Consider the following 20608-nt stretch of genomic DNA (forward strand, 5'->3'; position numbering starts at 1 on the left):
TGTGGGACAGACTGGACAAGCCTGCAGTACACACTGGCAATCATGGGAACCAGGGTAGGGGGCAGAACTGGTGGGGGTTATGGGGAGTCGCCCAAACTAGGTTACAACTCCAACTGGTTTGCGTGAGGACCGAGCATGAAGTGGGTAGGATCAAGCTGGACTACAACACCCGTTGGTCCACGAGGAAGACAGGGCTGGAAACAGAACTGACCCAGCAACTGCAATGACCAGCATGTGCATAAGCTGATTGGTGTGACAACGGACGGTGTTGGAGTCTGTACTAGCAAACTCATGCAAGAACCAGGTCTGGGATCATCTCAGATGAAGTTTCTTTGGAGATCCCTCCAACTGAACTGATCTTAGAACCCCAACCATCAAGAGACTGTCAGCCAGTGGACTCTGAATAGGTTTCATTGCAACTGGAACGGCGAGACTGGCAGCAATCCAGAACTGATAAACTATCAAAACTGAGCAGCACCCTTGCAGCGCGCCTCCTGTTGGGGAGCTGGGATGGGTGGGAGGTTGGGTGGGGCTTGTCCCTTTGTTACTCCCCTAACCCCAGATACAGGGAAAAATGATAATATTAGTGTGGAAACAATGGTTAAAAAAAAAAATCCTGGGCCCGGCGGCATGGCCTAGCCGCTAAAGTCCTCGCCTTGAAAGCCCCGGGATCCCATATGGGCGCCGGTTCTAATCCCAGCCGCCCCACTTCCAATGTAGCTCAATGTTGTGGCCTGGGAAAGCAGTTGAGGACGGCCCAATGCCTTGGGACCCTGCACCCGCGTGGGAGACCTGGAAGAGGTTCCTGGTTCCCGGCATCGGATTGGCGCGCACCGGCCCACTGCAGCTCACTTGGGGAGTGAATCATCGGATGGAAGATCTTCCTCTCTGTACATCTGACTTGGTAATAAAAATAAATAAATCTTAAAAAAAAAAAAAAAAATCCTGGTTGCACTACTTCCAACCCAATTCCCTGACAATTCAGCCGAGAAAATACAAGATGGCCCAGGTGCCTGCATCCTTGCTGTCGATGTGGGAGACCCAGATGAATTTCCCAGCTCCTGGGCTGAGTCTGGCCAGCCCCGACTGCTCTGACATTTGAGGAATGAACCAGCACACACAAGATTTCTGCTTATTCTCTCCTTCCTTACCCCCAGGAACTCTGCCTCTCAAAGAAATCAATCTATGTTTAAGATAAACAAATAAATAAATCCTTAAGAAAATGTCGTTTAAACAAAAGGAAAACCTTTTAAAAGACAATGAAACTAGCATTCTGTACTCAAAATGTACGTACAATATTAACTAATGATTACTGAAGATAAACAACCATCATAAACGTTAATGTTCACTTGAACATTATATGGCTGGGGGGAGGGAACTGGGGGGAGAGAGAGGGGAGAGCCTACTGCCAACTAAATTGTATCAAAAAACAAAAAATAACAACTCTTAAAAAAATTATATGGCTGCAGTGGGAACTGGGCCAAACCAAAGCTTCTTTCAGGTCTCTCAAATGGGCAGAGCGGCATAAGCACCTCAGCCAACTTCTGTTGCTTTCCCAGGTACACATTCGCAGGGAGCTGGATTAGAGGTAGAACAGCCAGAACTTGAACCAATACCCATATGGGATGCTGGCACTGCAGGCAGTGGCTTAACTTGTCATGCCACAGTGCCAGTCATATTTTTTCTAAGATTTATTTATGTTTCTTTTTATTGGAAGATCAGATATACATAGAGGAGGAAGAGACAGAAAGGATCTTCTGTCCATTGATTCACTCCCCAAGCGGAGCTGAGTCAATCTGAAGCCAGGAGCTCAGAGCCTCTTCCAGGTCTCCATGCAGGTGCAGATCCCAAGGCTTTGGACCGCCTTGATTGCTTTCCCAGGCCACAAGCAGGGAGCTGAATGGGAAGTAGGGCTATCGGGATTAGAACTGACGCCAATATGGAATCCTGGCACGTGCAAGGCAAGGACTTCAGCCTCTAGGCTCCCGTGCTGGGCCCAATCAGTCCCATTTTAAATTTGTTGTTTATTTAAAAAGCAAAGAGAGGGAAAAAGAAAGAGAATAGCACTCACGAATTCATTTCCCAAATGACCGGAATCTGGGAACTGGAGCTTCTAGTCTAGTCTCCCACACATGTGCCAGAGACTCAACGACCGGAGGTGCTGCGTCCCTGGGTACCAAGAGTAACAGGAAGCTGGATTTGGGAGGGGCGCCAGGACCAGATACTCAAATACAAGATGCACACATCAAAACTCCCAGGGCAGATGCCCACTCCTGGAAGATAACTGCACCCACGTGGAAGACCTGGAAGAATCTCTTGGCCCCTGGCTCCAGATGGGCTCAGCTCTGACTGCTGCAGCCTTTGGGGGTGAATAAGCACATGGAAGATCTTTCTCTCCACAACCCCTCTCTCTATAACTCTGCCTTTCAAATAAAAATAAATAAATCTTAGGGAAAAAAATCTGCCTTTACAATATAAAGAAAGAAAAATGCAATATATCTGACACATTCTATCTCAAACAGAACCAGCAAGAGAGCCACAGACTAGGTGAGGCGGCTGTGTGTCTGAGGGGCCTACTGCTTTCCTATGGTGACGAAAAACACTTTCAATCAAGTTATTCTGAAATGGCAAGAACTGGTGCACATGAAGGAATTTTTTCGAAGTGTTAAATATTTATATTTAGTTTGATGTGTCAGAAAAACCTATAACTAGTATTTGTGTACTAAGGTATTTAATTCTAAGTCAATTTAAGCTGCACTCACGGTGCACCAAGGTGCTGGTCTAGGAGCAGACAGGCCAGAGGCCTCAGTCCTGGGCAGGCTGTGGCCACATCACACCAAAATGCCGGTCTGAAGAGGGCAAGGCAGGGGCCTCGACGCACCATGCCGTGTCAAAACACAGGTCTGGGAGTGGTAGACCAGACAGCTGCCACGGGGGCCCCGTAGGCCACACCTGTAGGGCACTACTGAGTCCGTCCAGGGCTTCAGGCTGGAGAACTGTGCATGCGCGAGGGAAGTGGGACTCTACAGCTCCTGTGCCTGGCCTGCTGGGCCTGGCCTGCTGTGTGCTAGCCTGGAAAAAGCAGGCCAGGCCCCTGACGGATTCCAGGTGGTCACAACTAGCTCACATTCTAGGCCAGGGGCCCAAGGCCAGGGGCCCAGCATCGGAACAGTGTGTGCTGTTAAGCCTGCTACTCGGACTCCTGCACAAGGGGAAGGATCATGCCCACCTGCAGATGCAAAGAAGACTCAGCCTGCCCCTGTGAACCAGCTGAGACACTCGGATGCTGCTCCAAGACAGAAAAGGCCAGTGGCAATGAAGATGTGGCGGATACAGCCACATGCACCAGCTACATTTCTACGGTTCGGGAGATGGAACCCTTAGAAGATATGGTGAGATTTTTGAAACCAGGACATGCAAGGCTACACCCTTAATCAGGAGGAAGTAGCGACAAAAGATGAGATGTAACTACAACCTTCAGCAACCCTTAAGAACAGGGGTTGGAAATGTCAGGAGTGGGCCAGGCAGGTAGAAAGCTTCCACCCAAAATGGAAGCCATACCCCTCCTCCTCTATGTAACACAGTCTACCCACTTGTCAATCAACTGGCCCCTTCCCGGCAGGACCTCCCCCCCACCGAGGACTGGAGGGTGACATCACATAACCATTCCCCTTCTGAGGCTCATGAGAAGCCAGGCAGCAGGAAGAGGAGTCCTCTCCCTCCCCGTGGACACAAGACGAACGCACAAACATCTCTCTCCCATCTTTCCCCTCTCTGCCCACTCTCTCCCTCAATGTGTTTCAGTGATTTCCTCACCTCTAAATAAACTTGATCAAAACTAAATTTGTACATAAAACATTTTTTTTTTAAAGTCAGCCAGTTTCAAAGAAATTATAGCCAGCATGGTAGCATAGCGGTCCAAGCCTCTGCCTTCAGCAACCGGCATCCCATATAAGCTGGCTACTACACTGCCCATCCAGTTTCCTGCTACCGGCCTGAGAAGGACGCTGGCCCAGATCCTTGGCCCCCAGGCCACAAGCAGGAAGCTGGACGGGAAGTAGAGTAGCCAGAACAGGAGCCTGTGCCCATATGGGGTCTGGGCACTTGTAAGGTGAGGATTTAGCCACTGAGCCATCCTGCCAGGTCTGTCTACCAACAGATTAAACAAATAAAAATACACTTCTCAGGGCCCGGCACCGTGGCCTAGTGGCTAAAGCCCTCACCTCGAAAGCCCCGGGATCCCATATGGGTGCCGGTTCTAATCCCGGCAGCTCCACTTCCCATCCAGCTCCCTGCTTGTGGCCTGGGAAAGCAGTGGAGGACGGCCCAATGCATTGGGACACTGCACCCATGTGGGAGACCTGGAGGAGGTTCCTGGTTCCTGGCTTCGGATTGGCGTGCACCGGCCCGTTGAGGCTCACTTGGGGAATGAAACATCGGATGGAGGATCTTCCTCTCTGTCTCTCCTCCTCTCTGTATATCTGGCTTTCCAATAATAATAAATCTTTAAAAAAAAAAAGGGATTTTGAGAAGTATATATTTTTTTAAAAATTTATTTTATTTTTATTGGAAAGTCAGATGTAGAGAGGAGGAGAGAGAGAGGAAGATCTTCCGTCCAATGCTTCACTCCCCAAGTGAGTGCAACAGCCAGTGCTGTGCCAATCCAGAGCCAGGAGCCAGGAACTTCTTCCAGGTCTCCCACATTGGTGCAGTGTCCTAAGGCTTTAGCTGTCCTCGACACAAGCAGGGAGCTGGATGGGAAGTGGAGCTGCCGGGATTAGAACCGGCACCCATATGGGATCCCGGGGCTTTCAAGGTGAGGACTTTTTGCCGCTAGGCCACGCCGCCGGGCCCTCAAAATCCCTTTTTTAAAATCAGTTTGTATGAACTTACAGAAGCTTGGTACTATACAGCTGTGTGGGTGTGCACAGCACGCAGCACAGACTGGGAATCCACTGATGGGATGATGGAGAAGCACGGCTCCCGAAATCCAGAAGCAAGGCCCCTGGTCCTACAGTCCTCTGTTGGCTGTGGGCAACTGGTTACACAGCTACCCCTGTCGGCTCAGGCTTCACCAAACAGATGGCCAACAAACACCAACAGAATGACTGATGAATCAGAAAACTGGAGGTCTATAGTCTCTTGGACTCTCAAAACAACTGAAAGCTTCAAGGCTGGGCTTGACTGGGGAAGACACAACTCTAAATCACAAATCAGCTCACAGACACTGCACTGAAACTTCCTTGAACACTCCAGAACTGCACCATAGGCACCACGGGAACTCTCGGCAAGACGAAACAAAGGGACTACAAATTGCACACACATTGTATCCCTTCACATGGTCAGTCTGGCAGGGAGGGAAGAGTGCTTTCTGATTTTGTAATAAAAGTCATTTCCTGATTTAGGCCTTTTATGTCAGCTTCTCAACTCAAAGCAAATGTCTGTGAATGTGTTCAAAGACAAAGAAATAAGTGGAACAGTCTGCAAGCCCTTAACCAGGGCGGCATCTAGTGGGCACAGCCACAACCAAATTAAGACCAAAAACCCTAACTTATTAAATTGGGTTATGAAATTCACTGTGAACCCTTAACACTTACATGAAACTATTAAATACTTCATCTTTTGTTATTTAGACATTCTTTCTAGGACTTCATGTTCTGTGTATAAAAAGAAAAGCTTAAATACTTCTTTAGAATACATTGTATAGTCGCAAGCAACAGTTTTTCTCCACAATCTGGAAATGTTGGTCATCTAGGCTTTATACACTCTCACAGGGGCTCCAACAGTGATTCAGAGTCAAAGTAAGCAGTCCCATGGGCAGACCTACCAGAGCGAAGGTAAGGGCTTCGGTGAATCCGGCAGCTGCCATATCGTGTCGGAGAAGTTCAGTGAGCTTATTAAGGGGAAACTGACAAAAAAGGAAATTCACTTTATTTCACCTATAAGATATCTTTTTTTGACAAGTCATATCATGAAATGGCACTTGCTCTGTTTCCCACACGACTAGCACCCCATCTTGCACCACCTTGCTACCACTCCATGTCTACATGGATGTACACCCCTTCTCCCTCCCAGCTTCTGACTTCAGCACCAAGTTCAAAAAATGGATTCTGCAGTCAGACAGCCAACACGGGCTGCAAACTCAAAACCTGTCTTTCCTCAAAGACCTAGTCATCGCAGGTTTTCAACGAACTCTAATCATTTGGGCATCTGTTTTGTATCCTTTCCACAGCAATTGCCTCCCAAAGCAAAGCATGTCCAAACACTGCTTAATTCCTATGTTCTGTTCTTCTCGAAGCCTTCCTGGCATTAGATAATCAGTTTCTAACAATAAGGAGTGTTTATTTAAGGGTGCAATCTTACTTGATTAGCTATGGTGTATGTTTTCGGAAGAGTCATCTGAATGTTGTTATATCCGTAAGCAATGGCCGCATCTTCTACAATATCGCATGCATGGATGACGTCAGCTCGGGTCGGAGGGATTTCAATCTCAATCTGATTCCCATCGCCTATGACTTCTGACTTTAAATACATCCTGGTCAGGAGCTTGGCAAGGTTTTCTGGAGTTTCTCTGAAATGGGAATGTACAAGTAGTGACTTCCTCTGGACAATGAAAATACGTTTACATTGTTTTAAAATATGCTACTTATGACCTGCAATAGCATTTCTTTTTGAATTCTAGAAAACCCCGGACACCCAAACTGATGCACTCACTCCTTGACTTAATCTGAAAGGATATCAAAACCCTATCCTAGCATTGTTTCGGGAAAAATTAAATACTTCTGTTTGTATTTTGTTCAATTCCCTCCAACAGTAAGTAAATAAATGAAGTGAGAGCATACCTGATTCCAACTTTCTTGTTAATCAGATCAGCTCTTACTATCTCCTTGCGGTAAGCCAGTTCCTTAAAGAAACAGTTGCAACAGTCAAAATCATTCCCGATCCCATACAGCTTTAGACTTTTCTAATTCAATGAGTTGTTGCATTCTTATTACTCACCCAACACACGGTCATGAGAACCAGACTGAACATAAGCTTGGTATTTCAAAATGTTCTTATGGAAGAACAAATCTGATCGACTAGCCTCACTTCTACTTGTTAGACAATCTGTGCTGCTTAGAAATGAGACGAGATCTTTTTTTCCCTTTTAGATGCTCAACTCCCATTCCCTGCAGTGCAACACTGCTATATTAGATCATTACGAAGATATTTATACATTCTGCTCAAGATTTCCAAGTCTTATCTCATGCAAGTAAGGGCGTATGACCAAGCGCAGGTGCCTTGACCCACCTCATGGAGTCTAAGAGTTTCAGGAAAGCATTCTTTCTCTCTCTTTTCTATCCTCTCCAAGGGGAAACGCAAGGCTGCTCCAAGTCCCATCACTCTGCTGCAGGAATCAGCAGAGGCACAAGCATCTTATAAATTGGTCCTCGTTCTCCTTCAAAGGGACCATACGTGGAAAGCGAACACACTCAATACCTTAGCTTTTCAGCACGACTGGAAACAAACTTTTAATATTTCCTTTCACTAAATGACTCTCAAAAGCATAACTGCCACTAGCAAAGATCAAAATTGCAAAAGCCTGCTACGATTCAAGGCAGAGGAACGGGTCAGAGCACTGCTACTCAAGAGAAGCACCAGTGTCATCCTCTGAGCTTGACAGGAAGGCGGACTCGTGTTTCAGCTGGCTAGGCTGATAACGTGGCACGAAGAAGGATCTGGGGATGAGGCACCGACATACGGAGACCAGAGATGGTGGAAAATGTCTCTCCCTGGCCTCTCTCGAGGCCTGCTTTTACTGCCTCCACTCTTGACCTCTCACCTAGTTCTTGTTTACGCTTTAGCCCACATTCTCATTAGAATATTGGATACAGCTGAGTTCCATTAGACCAGGTGCTTTCAGCCCCAAGCCCATTGCCTGTAGTGTTCAGCTTAGCGAGTGCTAACTAACTTCTTAGCCCACAACAGGTCCCCCTGTTTTTGTTTTAAAGCAGACTTGAATGTGCCTGACTTAGGTTTTGGACTCGCAGGTTATCAGCCTTACCCATCATCAGGAATCTCCGTAGCATGACAGAGACCCTGTCTTAGGTTGGTCAGTGCCCGGTCCATCTTACCTATCACTGGCTGCCATTCAACGCATTTTTTGCTACAAATGCACAAACCATACTTGGGGAGGCTGGTAACCCTGTTCCATGGCTAGGAGTGTTGGTAGCAATGAGCAGACAGCAGTTCCTGGGCTTGGGGAAACACAGCACTACACAGGTGAAACATACATGAAGCATATGATGGGGAACAAGAGGCCCTGACCATAGGAGTAAGTTTAGCTAGGTAGCAACGAGCAGACAGCAGTACCAGGGATTGGGAAAACATTTTGCACTTGCATAGGTGATACACACAAAAAGGCATACAATGGGGTACAAGAGGTCTAGGCCAAATCTCACAGCATCTGCTCTTCCTCTGACAACAAATCAACCCGCAGTTACAATGCAAGCATGCCCACCCGCTCATGTTCATCAGTAAAGTCCTGTTGTCCGTAACTCTGGCAGTCTGTTCCGCGACCTTGTTCACTGTCACCACGGTAGCTGGTGGCGGCGGCTGATGTACTGGCTACGATGGTCGCCGTTATGCCAAAGTCTCTTATTCTTTATCAGGCTAACAAAGGTCTCTCCGTCAGTCCCAACAGGAGCTGGTGGGATTCAGGGCAGCTGCAGGATAATAGCAGAATCGCACCTGCCATTCCAGCATGCTGTCAGGGTGCACTGGAACTCGGTGTCATTCACTTCAGAGGCGTTTTTTGCTTGTCCCGTCGATCTTCCGATTGAAATGCCATCATCTTGGCCAGTACCCGAGCTTTCACAAGACTCAGCAGCAGGAGCTTGCAGGACAAGCCTCTCAGGAATCCACCTGGGACCATTGTCGTCCTTTCCATCCTTTTCCTCTTCACCCTCCTCAGAAGAGAACTGCGAATCTTCTTTGAGCACTTTCTCCCGACTTTGTCTAGTTTGGGGTTCCTTCTTTTTTACCCTGGTTTGCAGCTCTCCCCTCCTTCTAATGGACCATTTTTTCCGGCGGGGTTGCCCCACTGCTTGAGGGGATGGCAAAGCACTTTTTGCCAAGCGCCAGAGAAGGAAGGTGACTATAATGAGAGCCAAGCACGGGAATACATCGCAGACAGTTTCAAAAAAACTCTGCGAGGCCTTAAGCTTAGTGTCGGTGCCTTGTGACTGGAGCAGATCTCTGATTCCCTTAATTACCTGCACTTCAGCGAGTTCTTGCCCCATGATAAATTTTACTTATGCCCCTGTAAAAATTTCTAAACCTGCCTCTAGATTTCCGGGGTCCCTCAGATTGTCCCTCGTGCCCCTGAATGGGGAGAAGGTCTGGGGATGAAATTAATTATGCCCCTCTAGAGTTAAACCTGCCTCTGTTGCAGGGTGCGAGCGAGATCATACCAGACATGCCTAAGGTTTATTAAGGAGTCTATTAATCAAGCTTGAAGACAACAGAGCACAATAGCAAATTACAAGTCCATACAGCAGTCCACCTAATCATAATCCAACCAATCATAATCCCAAAAGAAACAAATGGTCATTATCCTTAAGTCCATCCGTTAAGCTGAAGACCTATGTCCCAGCTCCCCCAACAATATATGTTATCCTAAGAGACATGCAACAAATAACCTGGACACACTCACAAATAACCTGGACACACTTACAAAGCTGCAGACATTCACCTTTCCCTGGCTTCTCTGCCCACATTCCACTACTGCTAGGCCTCACCCCTCCTGGAACTCCAGATAGTTCACAGACTAGCAACAACACTGTTATAACCATTGTCCCATCTACAGGGACCATGCTCAGGAGATTACCTGTCCTGGGTCAGCCAAGACTCGAGGTGCCAGAGTAACAGAAGCACCTGGCCAGAAAGAGAGTGAGAGCCCCTGCTTCATGGGCCTTTTAAAGGGGCTTGTGAGGGGAGTGGTTACACACAACACAATACCGTCCCCTCTCAGTTGATAGGTGAGTCACAGGTGGGCAGGAGTGAATACCTAAGTGTTGTGGGCTAAGGAGTTGATTAGTGCTCATTAGGATGGACAGGAACAGGAACTGGGCTTGTAGCTAAAAATACTTAGACTAATTGGACTTCCAATAACCTGGCTCATTTAGGATGTGGGGGAAGTGGCTGAGGATGCAATTACTATCCCATTGCTGTAGGACCCACCTTCAGGACAGAGGTTGGGGGACACAGCCAAATTTCATTTGCCCACTGTCAATGGGTGCTGGCTATCACAGGCTGCACCCCATAACACCTCTGGATTTCCGGGCTCCCTCAGATTGTCCCTCGTGCCCCAGAACGGGGAGAAGGTCTGGGGATGGAATTAATTATGCCTCTCCAGAGTTCCAGGGGTCCCTCAGATTGTCCCTCGTGCCCTAGCAAAGGGAGAGGGTCTGGGGATGAAATCAATTATGCCTCTGCAAATTTCCTAAATTCTAAACTTACTGTCATAGATCCAGGGGTCCCTCAGATGTCCTTCGTGCTGTGCCCCACGTTGGGCGCCATTTGTTGCGGCCAGCTGGGCTGGTAACGTGGACACAGCGAAGGATCTGGGGATGAGGCACCGACATACGGAGACCAGAGATGGTGGAAATGTCTTTCCCTGGCCTCTCTGGAGGCCTGCTTTTACTGCCTCCACTCTTGACCTCTCACCTAGTTCTTATTTATGCTTTAGCCCACATTCTCATTAGCAGAATACTGGATACAGCTGAGTTCCATTAGAACAGGTGCTTTCAGCCCCAAGCCCATTGCCTGTAGTGCTCAGCTTAGCCAGTGCTAACCAACTCCTTAGCCCACAACAGACTTGAGGTCTGCAGAGCCGGGAGTAACAGCTCCAACTGTGCAAAGCCCAGTCCCAGGTCACAAGGCCCCCATGTGCAGTGAGCACAAAGAACCATGACAGGCAGTGGGCAGATGCTTAGGGTAATAACGGCAACAACAAAACTTTACTGACCAGTCACTATGAGCTGACCAATACAAGGCACATACTTACGATGACCTTACCCCATCTTCACAATTCAATGCTTTCATTTTACAGAGAAGGAATTTACATTTTAGAGGTCTAAGTACAGGTTACCGCCATGGCAGGTTAACAAAGCCAAGGACTGCTGTTTGCCCAGTGCTTAGACAAACACGGGTTAGATAATAAACATTTGGTATACATTTAAAGAGCAAATGTATGCATGCATGAAGTAACTAACGAATAAACTAATGAATCAGTAAACAAATTCAGACAGCCACATTCCAAAGCACAAACCATTCATCACTAGTCTCTCGGCCCTGGCCCCTCTTCTAACCCCTACTTCTCTTATTTCAAAACTTTATTCTTTTCTATCAATGACAAAAACTAGAACAGAATTTCCAGTGTTTGGGGAAAATCATCCACTCTGTGTGAGGAAGTCTAAGCATCCCTGAGACGACCCTTCTCTTCTTGCAGGACTTTTTTTTTTTAGGTTTATTTTATTTTTATTGGAAAGTCATATATAGAGAGGAGGAGGAGAGACAGAGAGGAAAGATCTTCCATCCATTGATTCACTTCCCAATTGGCCGCAATGCCCAGAGCTGCACCGCCAATCTGAAGCCAGGAGCCTGGGGCTTCATCCGGGTCTCCCACATGAGAGCAGGGACCTAAGGTTTTGGGCCGTCCTCGACTGCTTTCCCAGGCCACAAGCAGGGAACTGGATGGGAAGTGGGGCTGCCAAGATTAGAACCAGCACTCATATGGGATCCTGGCGCATTTCTTGCAGGACTTTTGAAAGGCTGTTCCAACTGAAGTTTAGCAGTAAATAAATAAAATGGCAAAACACTCGCATGGAAGCCTACTACTTGAAAATTTTGAAACTTCATCTTCATACAAATACATGACTTGAGGGAACTATCTCCACAAGGAGACTGAGCCAAACTTTAAAACACACTCCCTTTTTTGTAACATTTGACAATTCTTCACATAAACAAAGTCCTCTCAAACCATTTCAAAACAGACTTAAAAGCTATTGCTGGCTACCCAAAATACTACCATGGTAAGTTCTAAAAACTGCAGCTTCTTCCCTGCTCAGTGGCCGCGGCCCTGCATGGGATGCTGCAAGCCCTCCCACAGGAGACAGCCTTCGTTCCTCTACCCCTCACCCTGTCCACAGCTCAGCAGGCCTCAATGCCGAGCTCTGGGCTCGCTCTCCTGCTGCCAAGAACTCTGCAACCGCCATCATGTAAAAGCATGCACCCCAGCCTGCCAGATGACAAGGGACAGTTGCCCTACCGATTCCACCACCAAGAAGACAGGTGGGGGAGATCAGCCCAGCAAGCAGCCAGCTGATTTCTCAGCCCAGCCAAGCAGCCGGCTGATTTCTCATATTAAAGAACCCGGCAGAGATCAGCTAAACTGGCTCAGCCTAGAAGAACCACTCACAACCAAGAGAGCCAAGAAGTAAATAAAGGTGTTGGGCCTGACACAGTAGCCTAGAGGCTAAAGTCCTTGCCTTGCACATGCTGGAATCCCATATGAACACCAGTTCTAATCCCGGCAATCCCACTTCCCATCCAGCTCCCTGCTTGTGCCCTGGTAAAGTAGTTGAGGACGACCCAAAGCCTTGGGAGCCTGCACCCGCGTGGGAGACCCGGAAGAGCTCCTGGCTCCTAGCTTCGGATTGGCACAGCTCTGGCCATTGTGGCCTTTTCTAAAGGAGTGAATCATTGGACAGAAGATCTTCCTCTCTGTCTCTCCTCCTCTCTGTATATCTGACTTTCCAATAAAAATAAATAAATCTTAAAACAAAAAGTAAATAAAGGGGTGTTATTTTAAGCCAGAGTCTTGAGGTAGTTTGTAACACACACAAAAAAAAAATCCAAAGGAAAAAATGCTCATTAAAGAGTGGTCTCACTGAACAAAAATCACAATTAAATGATTATAATTCCACCATGATTTAAAAGGGCCATGATTACACCAACTAATACTGGGAGGAGAAACATCCAGTCAAGTAAGAACAATACTGACTAATATTCTTAAACAAAGATTCAATGTCTTGACAATATACTTACTACTAAATGAGTTTTATTAATAATTTGGATGTATTCACTACAGTGATGGCCAAGAGCAAAAGTCTAAGCAGACCCGTTAGATGTGGAGGCTAAGCAATGCCCACAGATGTCAAATCATACATTACCCAACCAACTATTCAATCAGAGAATAAGGCACAGCAAATATGGTCCTATCTTGTTGGTTATGGCACTTTGGCACCTGAAATCAGATCACTTCAAGTTTAATCCTAGCCTCCCAATTCACAGTTAACAGGTAGGCTGGGTAGCAGCTCAATGTCTCAGGATCTCAGGAAAAAATACAATACTGCCACCTATGCTCACAGGGTTACTGTAAAGGCAGCATCCACGTAATCACAGTCTAGTGCCCAGTAAACCAGGAGATGGAGAGTAAGGGTTTAGCTTGCAGCCTAAGGGTAGAAGAGACACACAGACTGGGAACACAGCACTGAGCCATTATTAGTAGTATTGCCACTATCGTTACCACCACCATCATTAAGTCGTTTCTCAAATACTTACTGGAAAGGTGTGCGATTTTCGATTAGGAAAAACTACCTCAGCTGCTTCAACCCTGGGGGTAGAAAAGCCAGAAATAAAATACTTTAGGAAAAAAAAATATGTGCCTTCAATGCTAGAAATGTATCTGCTTAGCGAATCTGCCATCTGGCACCTCGATGGGTCACTCTCTCACTTGCCAACCGCGTGGTTAGGAATGACCTTCCTGTACATCATCTCAACCAGTGCACCTTCCCTGGCTGCCTCGTGCCATCAGGCACCGTTTCCCGGCAGCATTCACCTTCCAGCACAACAAGCATGTTTCCCACATGTACTCCTGGCCAGTGTGACATCACATTCTAAGCTTTATCAACGCAGTGTGCTATACAACAATAGCTAACTGATCCTCTCACTGAAATGCTAATCAATTCACAAACCCCAAATGATAGTACCCATATAGCTTTTTACACCATATGCTTTTGACACTCTTATTCTGACTCACCACTTATTCTGACTCACCATGAACAGGCCAGCATAAATCACTATGATGATCATACACAGTAAGAAGCCATACAGATTCGCTAAATAAATCTTTTAATTAAAAATACGCTTTGGGAAAAAATATCACCCATACCTAAGGGATTCATGCCTTGCTCTCAACATGAAAATGTACTTCTCATTGGCTGGTTGCTCCTTTTGCGGGCCTTCTGACTTTACAGTCTCAGACACAGCTTAAACTGCACTGCCTCCTGGCGGCCCGCCCCAGACGGCCTCAGCTTGCAGGCATTTGCCCTTCCAGATGGCCAGGATATTAACAAAACACTGAAGTTTGTATATAGTATTTGTGCATGTTTATTGTAGACATGTTTATCTCCCAAAACAGATACTATGCCTATTCTTGTTACAGGAAACACTGTGATCTCTGTATTTTGTACAAAGCCTTAATGCCTTCACAACAGCAGGTCATCAATAAAATGAGAGAACTTACGTAAATTGATTCTCACAATATTCACTGAACATGGTGACAATAATATCAAGAACTATTTTCGCCTGGGAAAGAAAAAAACAAATATTATTGTAATATATAAGTATATTGTCTTCTTTAAGTTGGAAATGTGTTAATATTTATATAATTTAGTCTTCAAATGTTTAAAGGTAGGCCTTGTCTCATATATTTAAGTAAGAAAACCAGAAAGAAAACTTGAGTAGGTCTTTAATTAAAAAACAAAACAAAACAAAAAAAAACAAGTCCAAATCATCAACAGTGGTGTCAGGTGGAGGAATGGGTCTGTCTCTTCAGTCACTCTAGATTCATGCAGTTCTCTAAGTTACAAACAGCTAATTATTGCAGCAAATCTCATCAGTCTCCTAAGACTAAGTTGGTTCACTTGAATGCTAAATATCCTCTTTGTATCTCAGTTTTCTTATCTGTTGAGTGGAGATAACAAAAATCCCTATGGGGCTGGGACTGTGGCCTAGTAGAATAAGCCTCCATCTGCCAGCAACTACATCCCATATAGACTCCGGTTCAAGTCCTGGCTGTTCCACTTGAGATCTAGCCCTGCGGCTATGCATGGCCTGGGAAGGCAGCAGAGGAAGCCCACTTGGAAGAGGCACCTGGTTCCTATCTGCAGATCAGCTTAGCTCCAGGTGGAAGACCATCTTTCTGCCTCTCCTCACTCTGTAAGTCTGTCTTTCAAATAAAAATAGATAAATCTTTAAAAAAAAAATTGCTACTTTTTTGATTATGAGGATCCAATAGACTCAAACATAAAACAGGTAGATTATACCTTCTGAGTGCTTAGGGCCATATTAAGTTTGTTAGAGTTAACTGAAAAACACATTCCTAGGAATGAAAGGCAGCAGCCTGTGGAGACATGTGCACTCCTCTCACATCCTTGGGTCACGTGCAAGCTCTGTGAAATTACTGTACAAGGCCTCCTAAGCATAAATTTAAATTTTTTAACGGTTGAATTACCCTATTTCTGAAAATAAATCTTACCATATCCAAGTTATCAATGAAAATTCTCTCCCATTCTCCCAACACTCTAAGTTGCACACAAATGGCACTCATCTGACATTCCAACCTTCTCCTACCATCTCAGTTTGCCCTTCTGAATCTCTTTAAATGCCACCTCACTCAACGCTCTACTTACCACGCGTGAAGGATTCACGTGCCATACAGAAAGCAATCATAACAAGCCAAGCCACCACAGCTAGTAAGAATGAGCCAGCACTCTACACACCTGGATACTGTGAGCATTAACCCTTTATCAAAGTGCTAACAAAAACTTCACTACACTCAGTTCATTAAAATTCAAAGACACAAAGGTACCAAGTTGATTTTCATTTAAACACAAGTCAAGCAAGATAAACAATTTTTACAGATCTCATTTCAATACTTTCTGCTTGACAGTTACGTCAATGACTCACTCTGTCATTTCTGTCATTCACTAAAGATGCCTGGAAGTAGGAAACCTGGAATTCACTATTAAGTCCTGGCACTGGAAAGGCATAAGGTGTTCATTCAACATCTGTCAAAAACACCATAACCAAAGTACAAAATAACTACTTCTTCTTAGTCTTCTAAATTTCTGAACTATGCTCCCACCTACAAAATGAACATATCTTAAATATTAATTGCATAGTCATGGCTGGGAAGTAAAATCTAATCCTGCCTTATAGTACCATAATAAAATGAAAGTTTGGATTACCTTAGTAAAGTCAGTTCCTGTACATTCGATAAACACATTTTTAGTATTTACTGTTAATTTGGAATGTTCCCCTGCAACAAACATGAAATATACAGTGTTCAATAAAACAAACTACATTTAAACTCAAAACACATTATATAAGCTTTTTTTTATAGTAAGCCTCCGCTGCAAGTTGAAACCATTAAAACTAGCCTTCACTAAGTACATAAAACACATCAGCTGCCATGCCAAACACCTAGTGCAGACTGCCTCAGGTAAGCCGCAGTACAGTGCTATGCTATGATCGCAGGCAGGACTGCTGAACTTCAGAAATGAAGCTATTTGATCATGATTCCACACTATGAGACAGGAAGGCCAAGTAGGTCTGTGTCCAGGTCTCAAGAACTCTGCGGCCGGAGTTCTTGGCACAGCGAGAAACAGAGTCCGTGACCTCACGGACAGGACACTCCTCCCACCATGAACCAAGCCGAACCTCCTTCCCCCCTCCCTGGCTTGGTGCCACTCTGTGAGCAAATTCAAACGGCCCCAGAGAAATAGTCATCCAAAGGGATGAACAAGGCAAAATGTCAATGAAAAGTTTTGCTATAAACTATAGACAACACAGATCTTGCTTTTGAGTTAACCAATTTGCTAAAACTAAAGTATCAATACTTTCTAGAGAAATATACAGAACCTAGAAATTGCAATGAGAAACATTTATATATCATAAAGAATTACAACTTTATAAATCACATAAAAACCCAGTAATGTTGTTGAAAAATGAACAAGTGAACTATTCAAACGAAATCTACCAAACGTGGGAGATCTTGAGATTGAGTCCCCGGACTGGATTGAGCCAAGGTCACTGGGAATGCTACAGCAGCTCTCAAAGGCAAGGACGGCCCCAGCCCAGGGCGGCGCCGAAGCAGCTCACCGTTGATGATTGGAGGCATCGACAGAACCACGCCGTTGCTGTCGTAGATCACGGGGTACAGGGGCTTGTTTTCAATGATGTGTAAGTAATGCTTAAGGTGGTTGTCAGTCTGAAAAAATTCAGTTAAAAACCTAGTTTACTGTCACGACAATTAGCTTACATATCAACCTATACAAAGAAAAAAAAAACGAGGAGAAAGAAGCAGGAAAACCTAAAACAGCCCCAAATTGCAGTCAGCGGTTAATTCATAAGATTGTCTAATATAGGGCCCAACAGCGTGGCCTAGCAGCTAAAGTCCTCGCCTTGAACGCCCCGGGATCCCATATGGGCGCCGATTCTGATCCCAGCGGCTCCACTTCCCATCCAGCTCCCTGCTTGTGGCCTGGGAAAGCAGTCGAGGACGGCCCAAAGCCTTGGGACCCTGAACCTGCATGGGAGACCCGGAAGAGGTTCCAGGTTCCAGGCTCCAGATCGGCGCGCACCAGCTGCTGCGGCTCACTTGGGGAGTGAAACATCGGATGGAAGATCTTCCTCTCTGTCTCTCCTCCTCTCTGTACATCTGACTTGGTAATAAAAATAAATAAATCTTAAAAAAAAAAAAAGATTGTCTAATATAAATGAATATCTCAATGTGCCTAGACAACCTGAAATTCTACTGGTGAGATAAGAACACAGAATCACTTCTCAGGAGAGAAAAGAGATTCACACTGCTTTGCCCAATCGCCTGAAACAAAACACAAGCTGTCAAGAAACCTGTTTATAAATACGAAGAAATCTGCTGAAACTCTGCCCAAGGAAACAGCTGTTTTTCCAACAATACCTACTGTTTCTGTCTGTTAGCTGTGCGCGGTTTAAAGTGACTGCTACGTCCACTGTCCCTTAGGAATCTATAACGAACATTCCAATTCCGTAACTTCAAGGCTTGTCTTCAAGTTTCATGACCCAAGCAAAAATACTGCGTAAGCATTTACCTTGTATATGTTCATCAGTTCACAAGCTGTATATTCCTTCGTCTTATTGAGAGGCTTGAACTTGATACATGAAGGACGCTGTGCAGTGTAGGTGAACGGGCCTGCCAAAGTGTCCAAATCATGGGCGCCAATAGCAACCAACGCTCTTTTCCTAAACATCGACAGAGGATGGAAGTGAAGGAGACAGAGACATGAATATTTCAAAACATAATTCTAAAGACAACACAGACTACATGTTCAAGAAAATTATTTTAGACATTCCCCTAAAACTACAGTTACTACCAGGCATCTTTGGTGGAATACAATGAAAATATTTTCACAACGAAAAGTATCCAGAAGTTATAAACTCCTTGGAACACATCATTTCAGCAGCTGACGCAAATCCTTGCCACCACACCTTCCCAAGCACCAGTGCCAGGACATCAACATCAGCACTCCGCTCATCTTTTAATCTAGTTCTGCTTGGTTTATGAGAATAAACTATCGAAATTCTGTGTAGTTTGGCTGTGGTATATTCCAATTTATCACATAGCTATATTGTAATAGGGATTTCTCTGAAATAAGCAAAAAACGAAGACAGGCCTACCTTGGGAAGGCACTGGCAGTAACGACTTGCTCAGGACAGCTGGCACACCTGCCTGTCAGCACGACACTGCTGCTTTAGCCAGCTAGAGAACAGTTCGCTACATGGTGTGGGACAATAACTGACCCCTTTAAGGAAAGCCAACATTAACAGTAGCTATGTATGCCTGTGTAACCTAGCCACCAAGCAGCAGCCGAACATCCTATCAAAATGTACGTGGCCATGTAAGGAAGTCAAAGAAGCTAAATGGGATAAAGGAGTGGCCCCTGTGGCTCAGTGTTCCCTGGCAAGAAAAAGCTGCTTCCTACTAAATCCTTGGTTTCTCTTCTTCCTGTTCAAGCACCCTGGTACTATATCGCATGGGAAAACTGAATTTTTAAGAGCCGTGAAGGACACTTCAAGTTTAACATGGAAGAAAAGTTCAAAGGTTATTAATTTTAGTCCCATAGTTAATCCACCTGGGATTTCCAGTCATTTTAGGAATACACACACACACACACACACACACACACACACACACATATATCTCTGTGCCAGGAAATTTTAATATTACATCAGAATTTAAAGGATCTAAGTCTAATGGCTACAGATACAAATTTGGTTCTCAGTTTTCTAGCAGTCATTTCAAAGAAAGAAATCTAATCAAAATTTGTTTTTAAGACTCCTTAGAATTGGTTTCAAAATGTTATGTACACATACATGTTTGACTAGTTACGCATAGTAACACAGTCATGAAGCAGACAAAATGCATAATACTAAATTTGAGTCAGCCTCCAAGACTAGCAAACTAGAACAGAATTACTGAGAAGGAAGTGTTACCTGACACAAAGAGTAACCTGTTTATGGAAGCTCACAGACCGGAACTAATGAGACGCAATATGAAGCTAAATAGGTTTTGATAAATTAACAATTCACACATCTGCAAGTCAGAAATCACAAGTTTTCAGAGATATTAACACTATTCCTTCAATTGTAAAACAGTATCTCAAAAAAAACCCACTAAGCTTTCAACCTTAAAGCAGTCACAAAGAAATAAGCTCCAGATGAATCAGTTTTATTTTTGGAAAAAAAAATACACACACATACCTACACACACATAAAAGATACCACAAATTTATTCAAAAAACTGTGGATGAATGTGATTAAATCTACTGATTCAGTAAATCACAAAACATAAAAATCACATAAGATTGACAACCTATATTCAAACTGAAAACCTTATAATCCAAAAGGCTCCAAATGTTAAAGACGAAAAAAAAATTCACTGATAAGATTTTTTTTCCATACGTACAGAAAAGGATTGATACGCCAAATACACAAAAATACAGAAAACATAAAAATAAACTAGTCTGATGCCAAGATGTTATCCACCACACTGGTGAAAACGTTCAAGGTCTGCTGTAAACAGGCAGCAGTGGAAGCGGAGAGGCAGAGACCCAGGCTGCTGCCAGCTGCAGAGGTCTGGTGTGGCCAGGCCCGGCGTTCACAGAGTCTGTGCAGCTCAGCATCCCAGGCTCGGCCTGCACAAACAAAACCGCTCTTCAGGGAAGACAGAAGCAAGAGCCACTTCCCCCCTACAGTATTCTAGATGCAATTAAACAACCTGAGATGAAACAGGGGAATAAGACTCATATTCCAGTGCTCGCTTCGGTAGCACATATACTAAAATTGGAACAATACAGAGATTAACATGGCCCCTGTGCAAGGATGACATGCAAATTTGTGAAGTGTTCCATATTTTTGAAAGCATGGGAACCAGGACAGGGGCAGGCCTGGTGGGGGTTATTGTAGGTCGCTCCGACTAGGCTGCTGCTCCCACTGGTTTGGATCAGGCTGGACTGCAACA

At 45.0% G+C, this 20608-nt stretch overlaps 1 protein-coding gene and 1 non-coding gene across 2 annotated transcripts in view; one reads left to right on the top strand and one right to left on the bottom strand.

Annotated features, from left to right (window-relative positions):
- Positions 1-20608, bottom strand: part of FARSB (phenylalanyl-tRNA synthetase subunit beta) — an 84765-nt gene that overhangs the window by 43593 nt on the left and 20564 nt on the right. The window contains exons 6-13 of the mRNA XM_058665067.1: positions 18180-18330; positions 17209-17317; positions 16296-16366; positions 14570-14631; positions 13606-13657; positions 6843-6904; positions 6364-6571; positions 5828-5908 (exon numbers count right to left, since the gene is read on the bottom strand). Coding sequence (XP_058521050.1) covers positions 5828-5908; positions 6364-6571; positions 6843-6904; positions 13606-13657; positions 14570-14631; positions 16296-16366; positions 17209-17317; positions 18180-18330 — 796 coding nt within the window. The remainder of the gene's footprint in view (positions 1-5827; positions 5909-6363; positions 6572-6842; positions 6905-13605; positions 13658-14569; positions 14632-16295; positions 16367-17208; positions 17318-18179; positions 18331-20608) is intronic.
- LOC118757908 (U6 spliceosomal RNA) lies at positions 20401-20504 on the top strand. The gene has a single exon (XR_004995419.2). It is a non-coding gene; the product is annotated as a U6 spliceosomal RNA (small nuclear RNA).

This window comes from Ochotona princeps, chromosome 5 (genome assembly GCF_030435755.1).
Source record: "Ochotona princeps isolate mOchPri1 chromosome 5, mOchPri1.hap1, whole genome shotgun sequence".
Lineage (NCBI taxonomy): Eukaryota > Metazoa > Chordata > Mammalia > Lagomorpha > Ochotonidae > Ochotona > Ochotona princeps.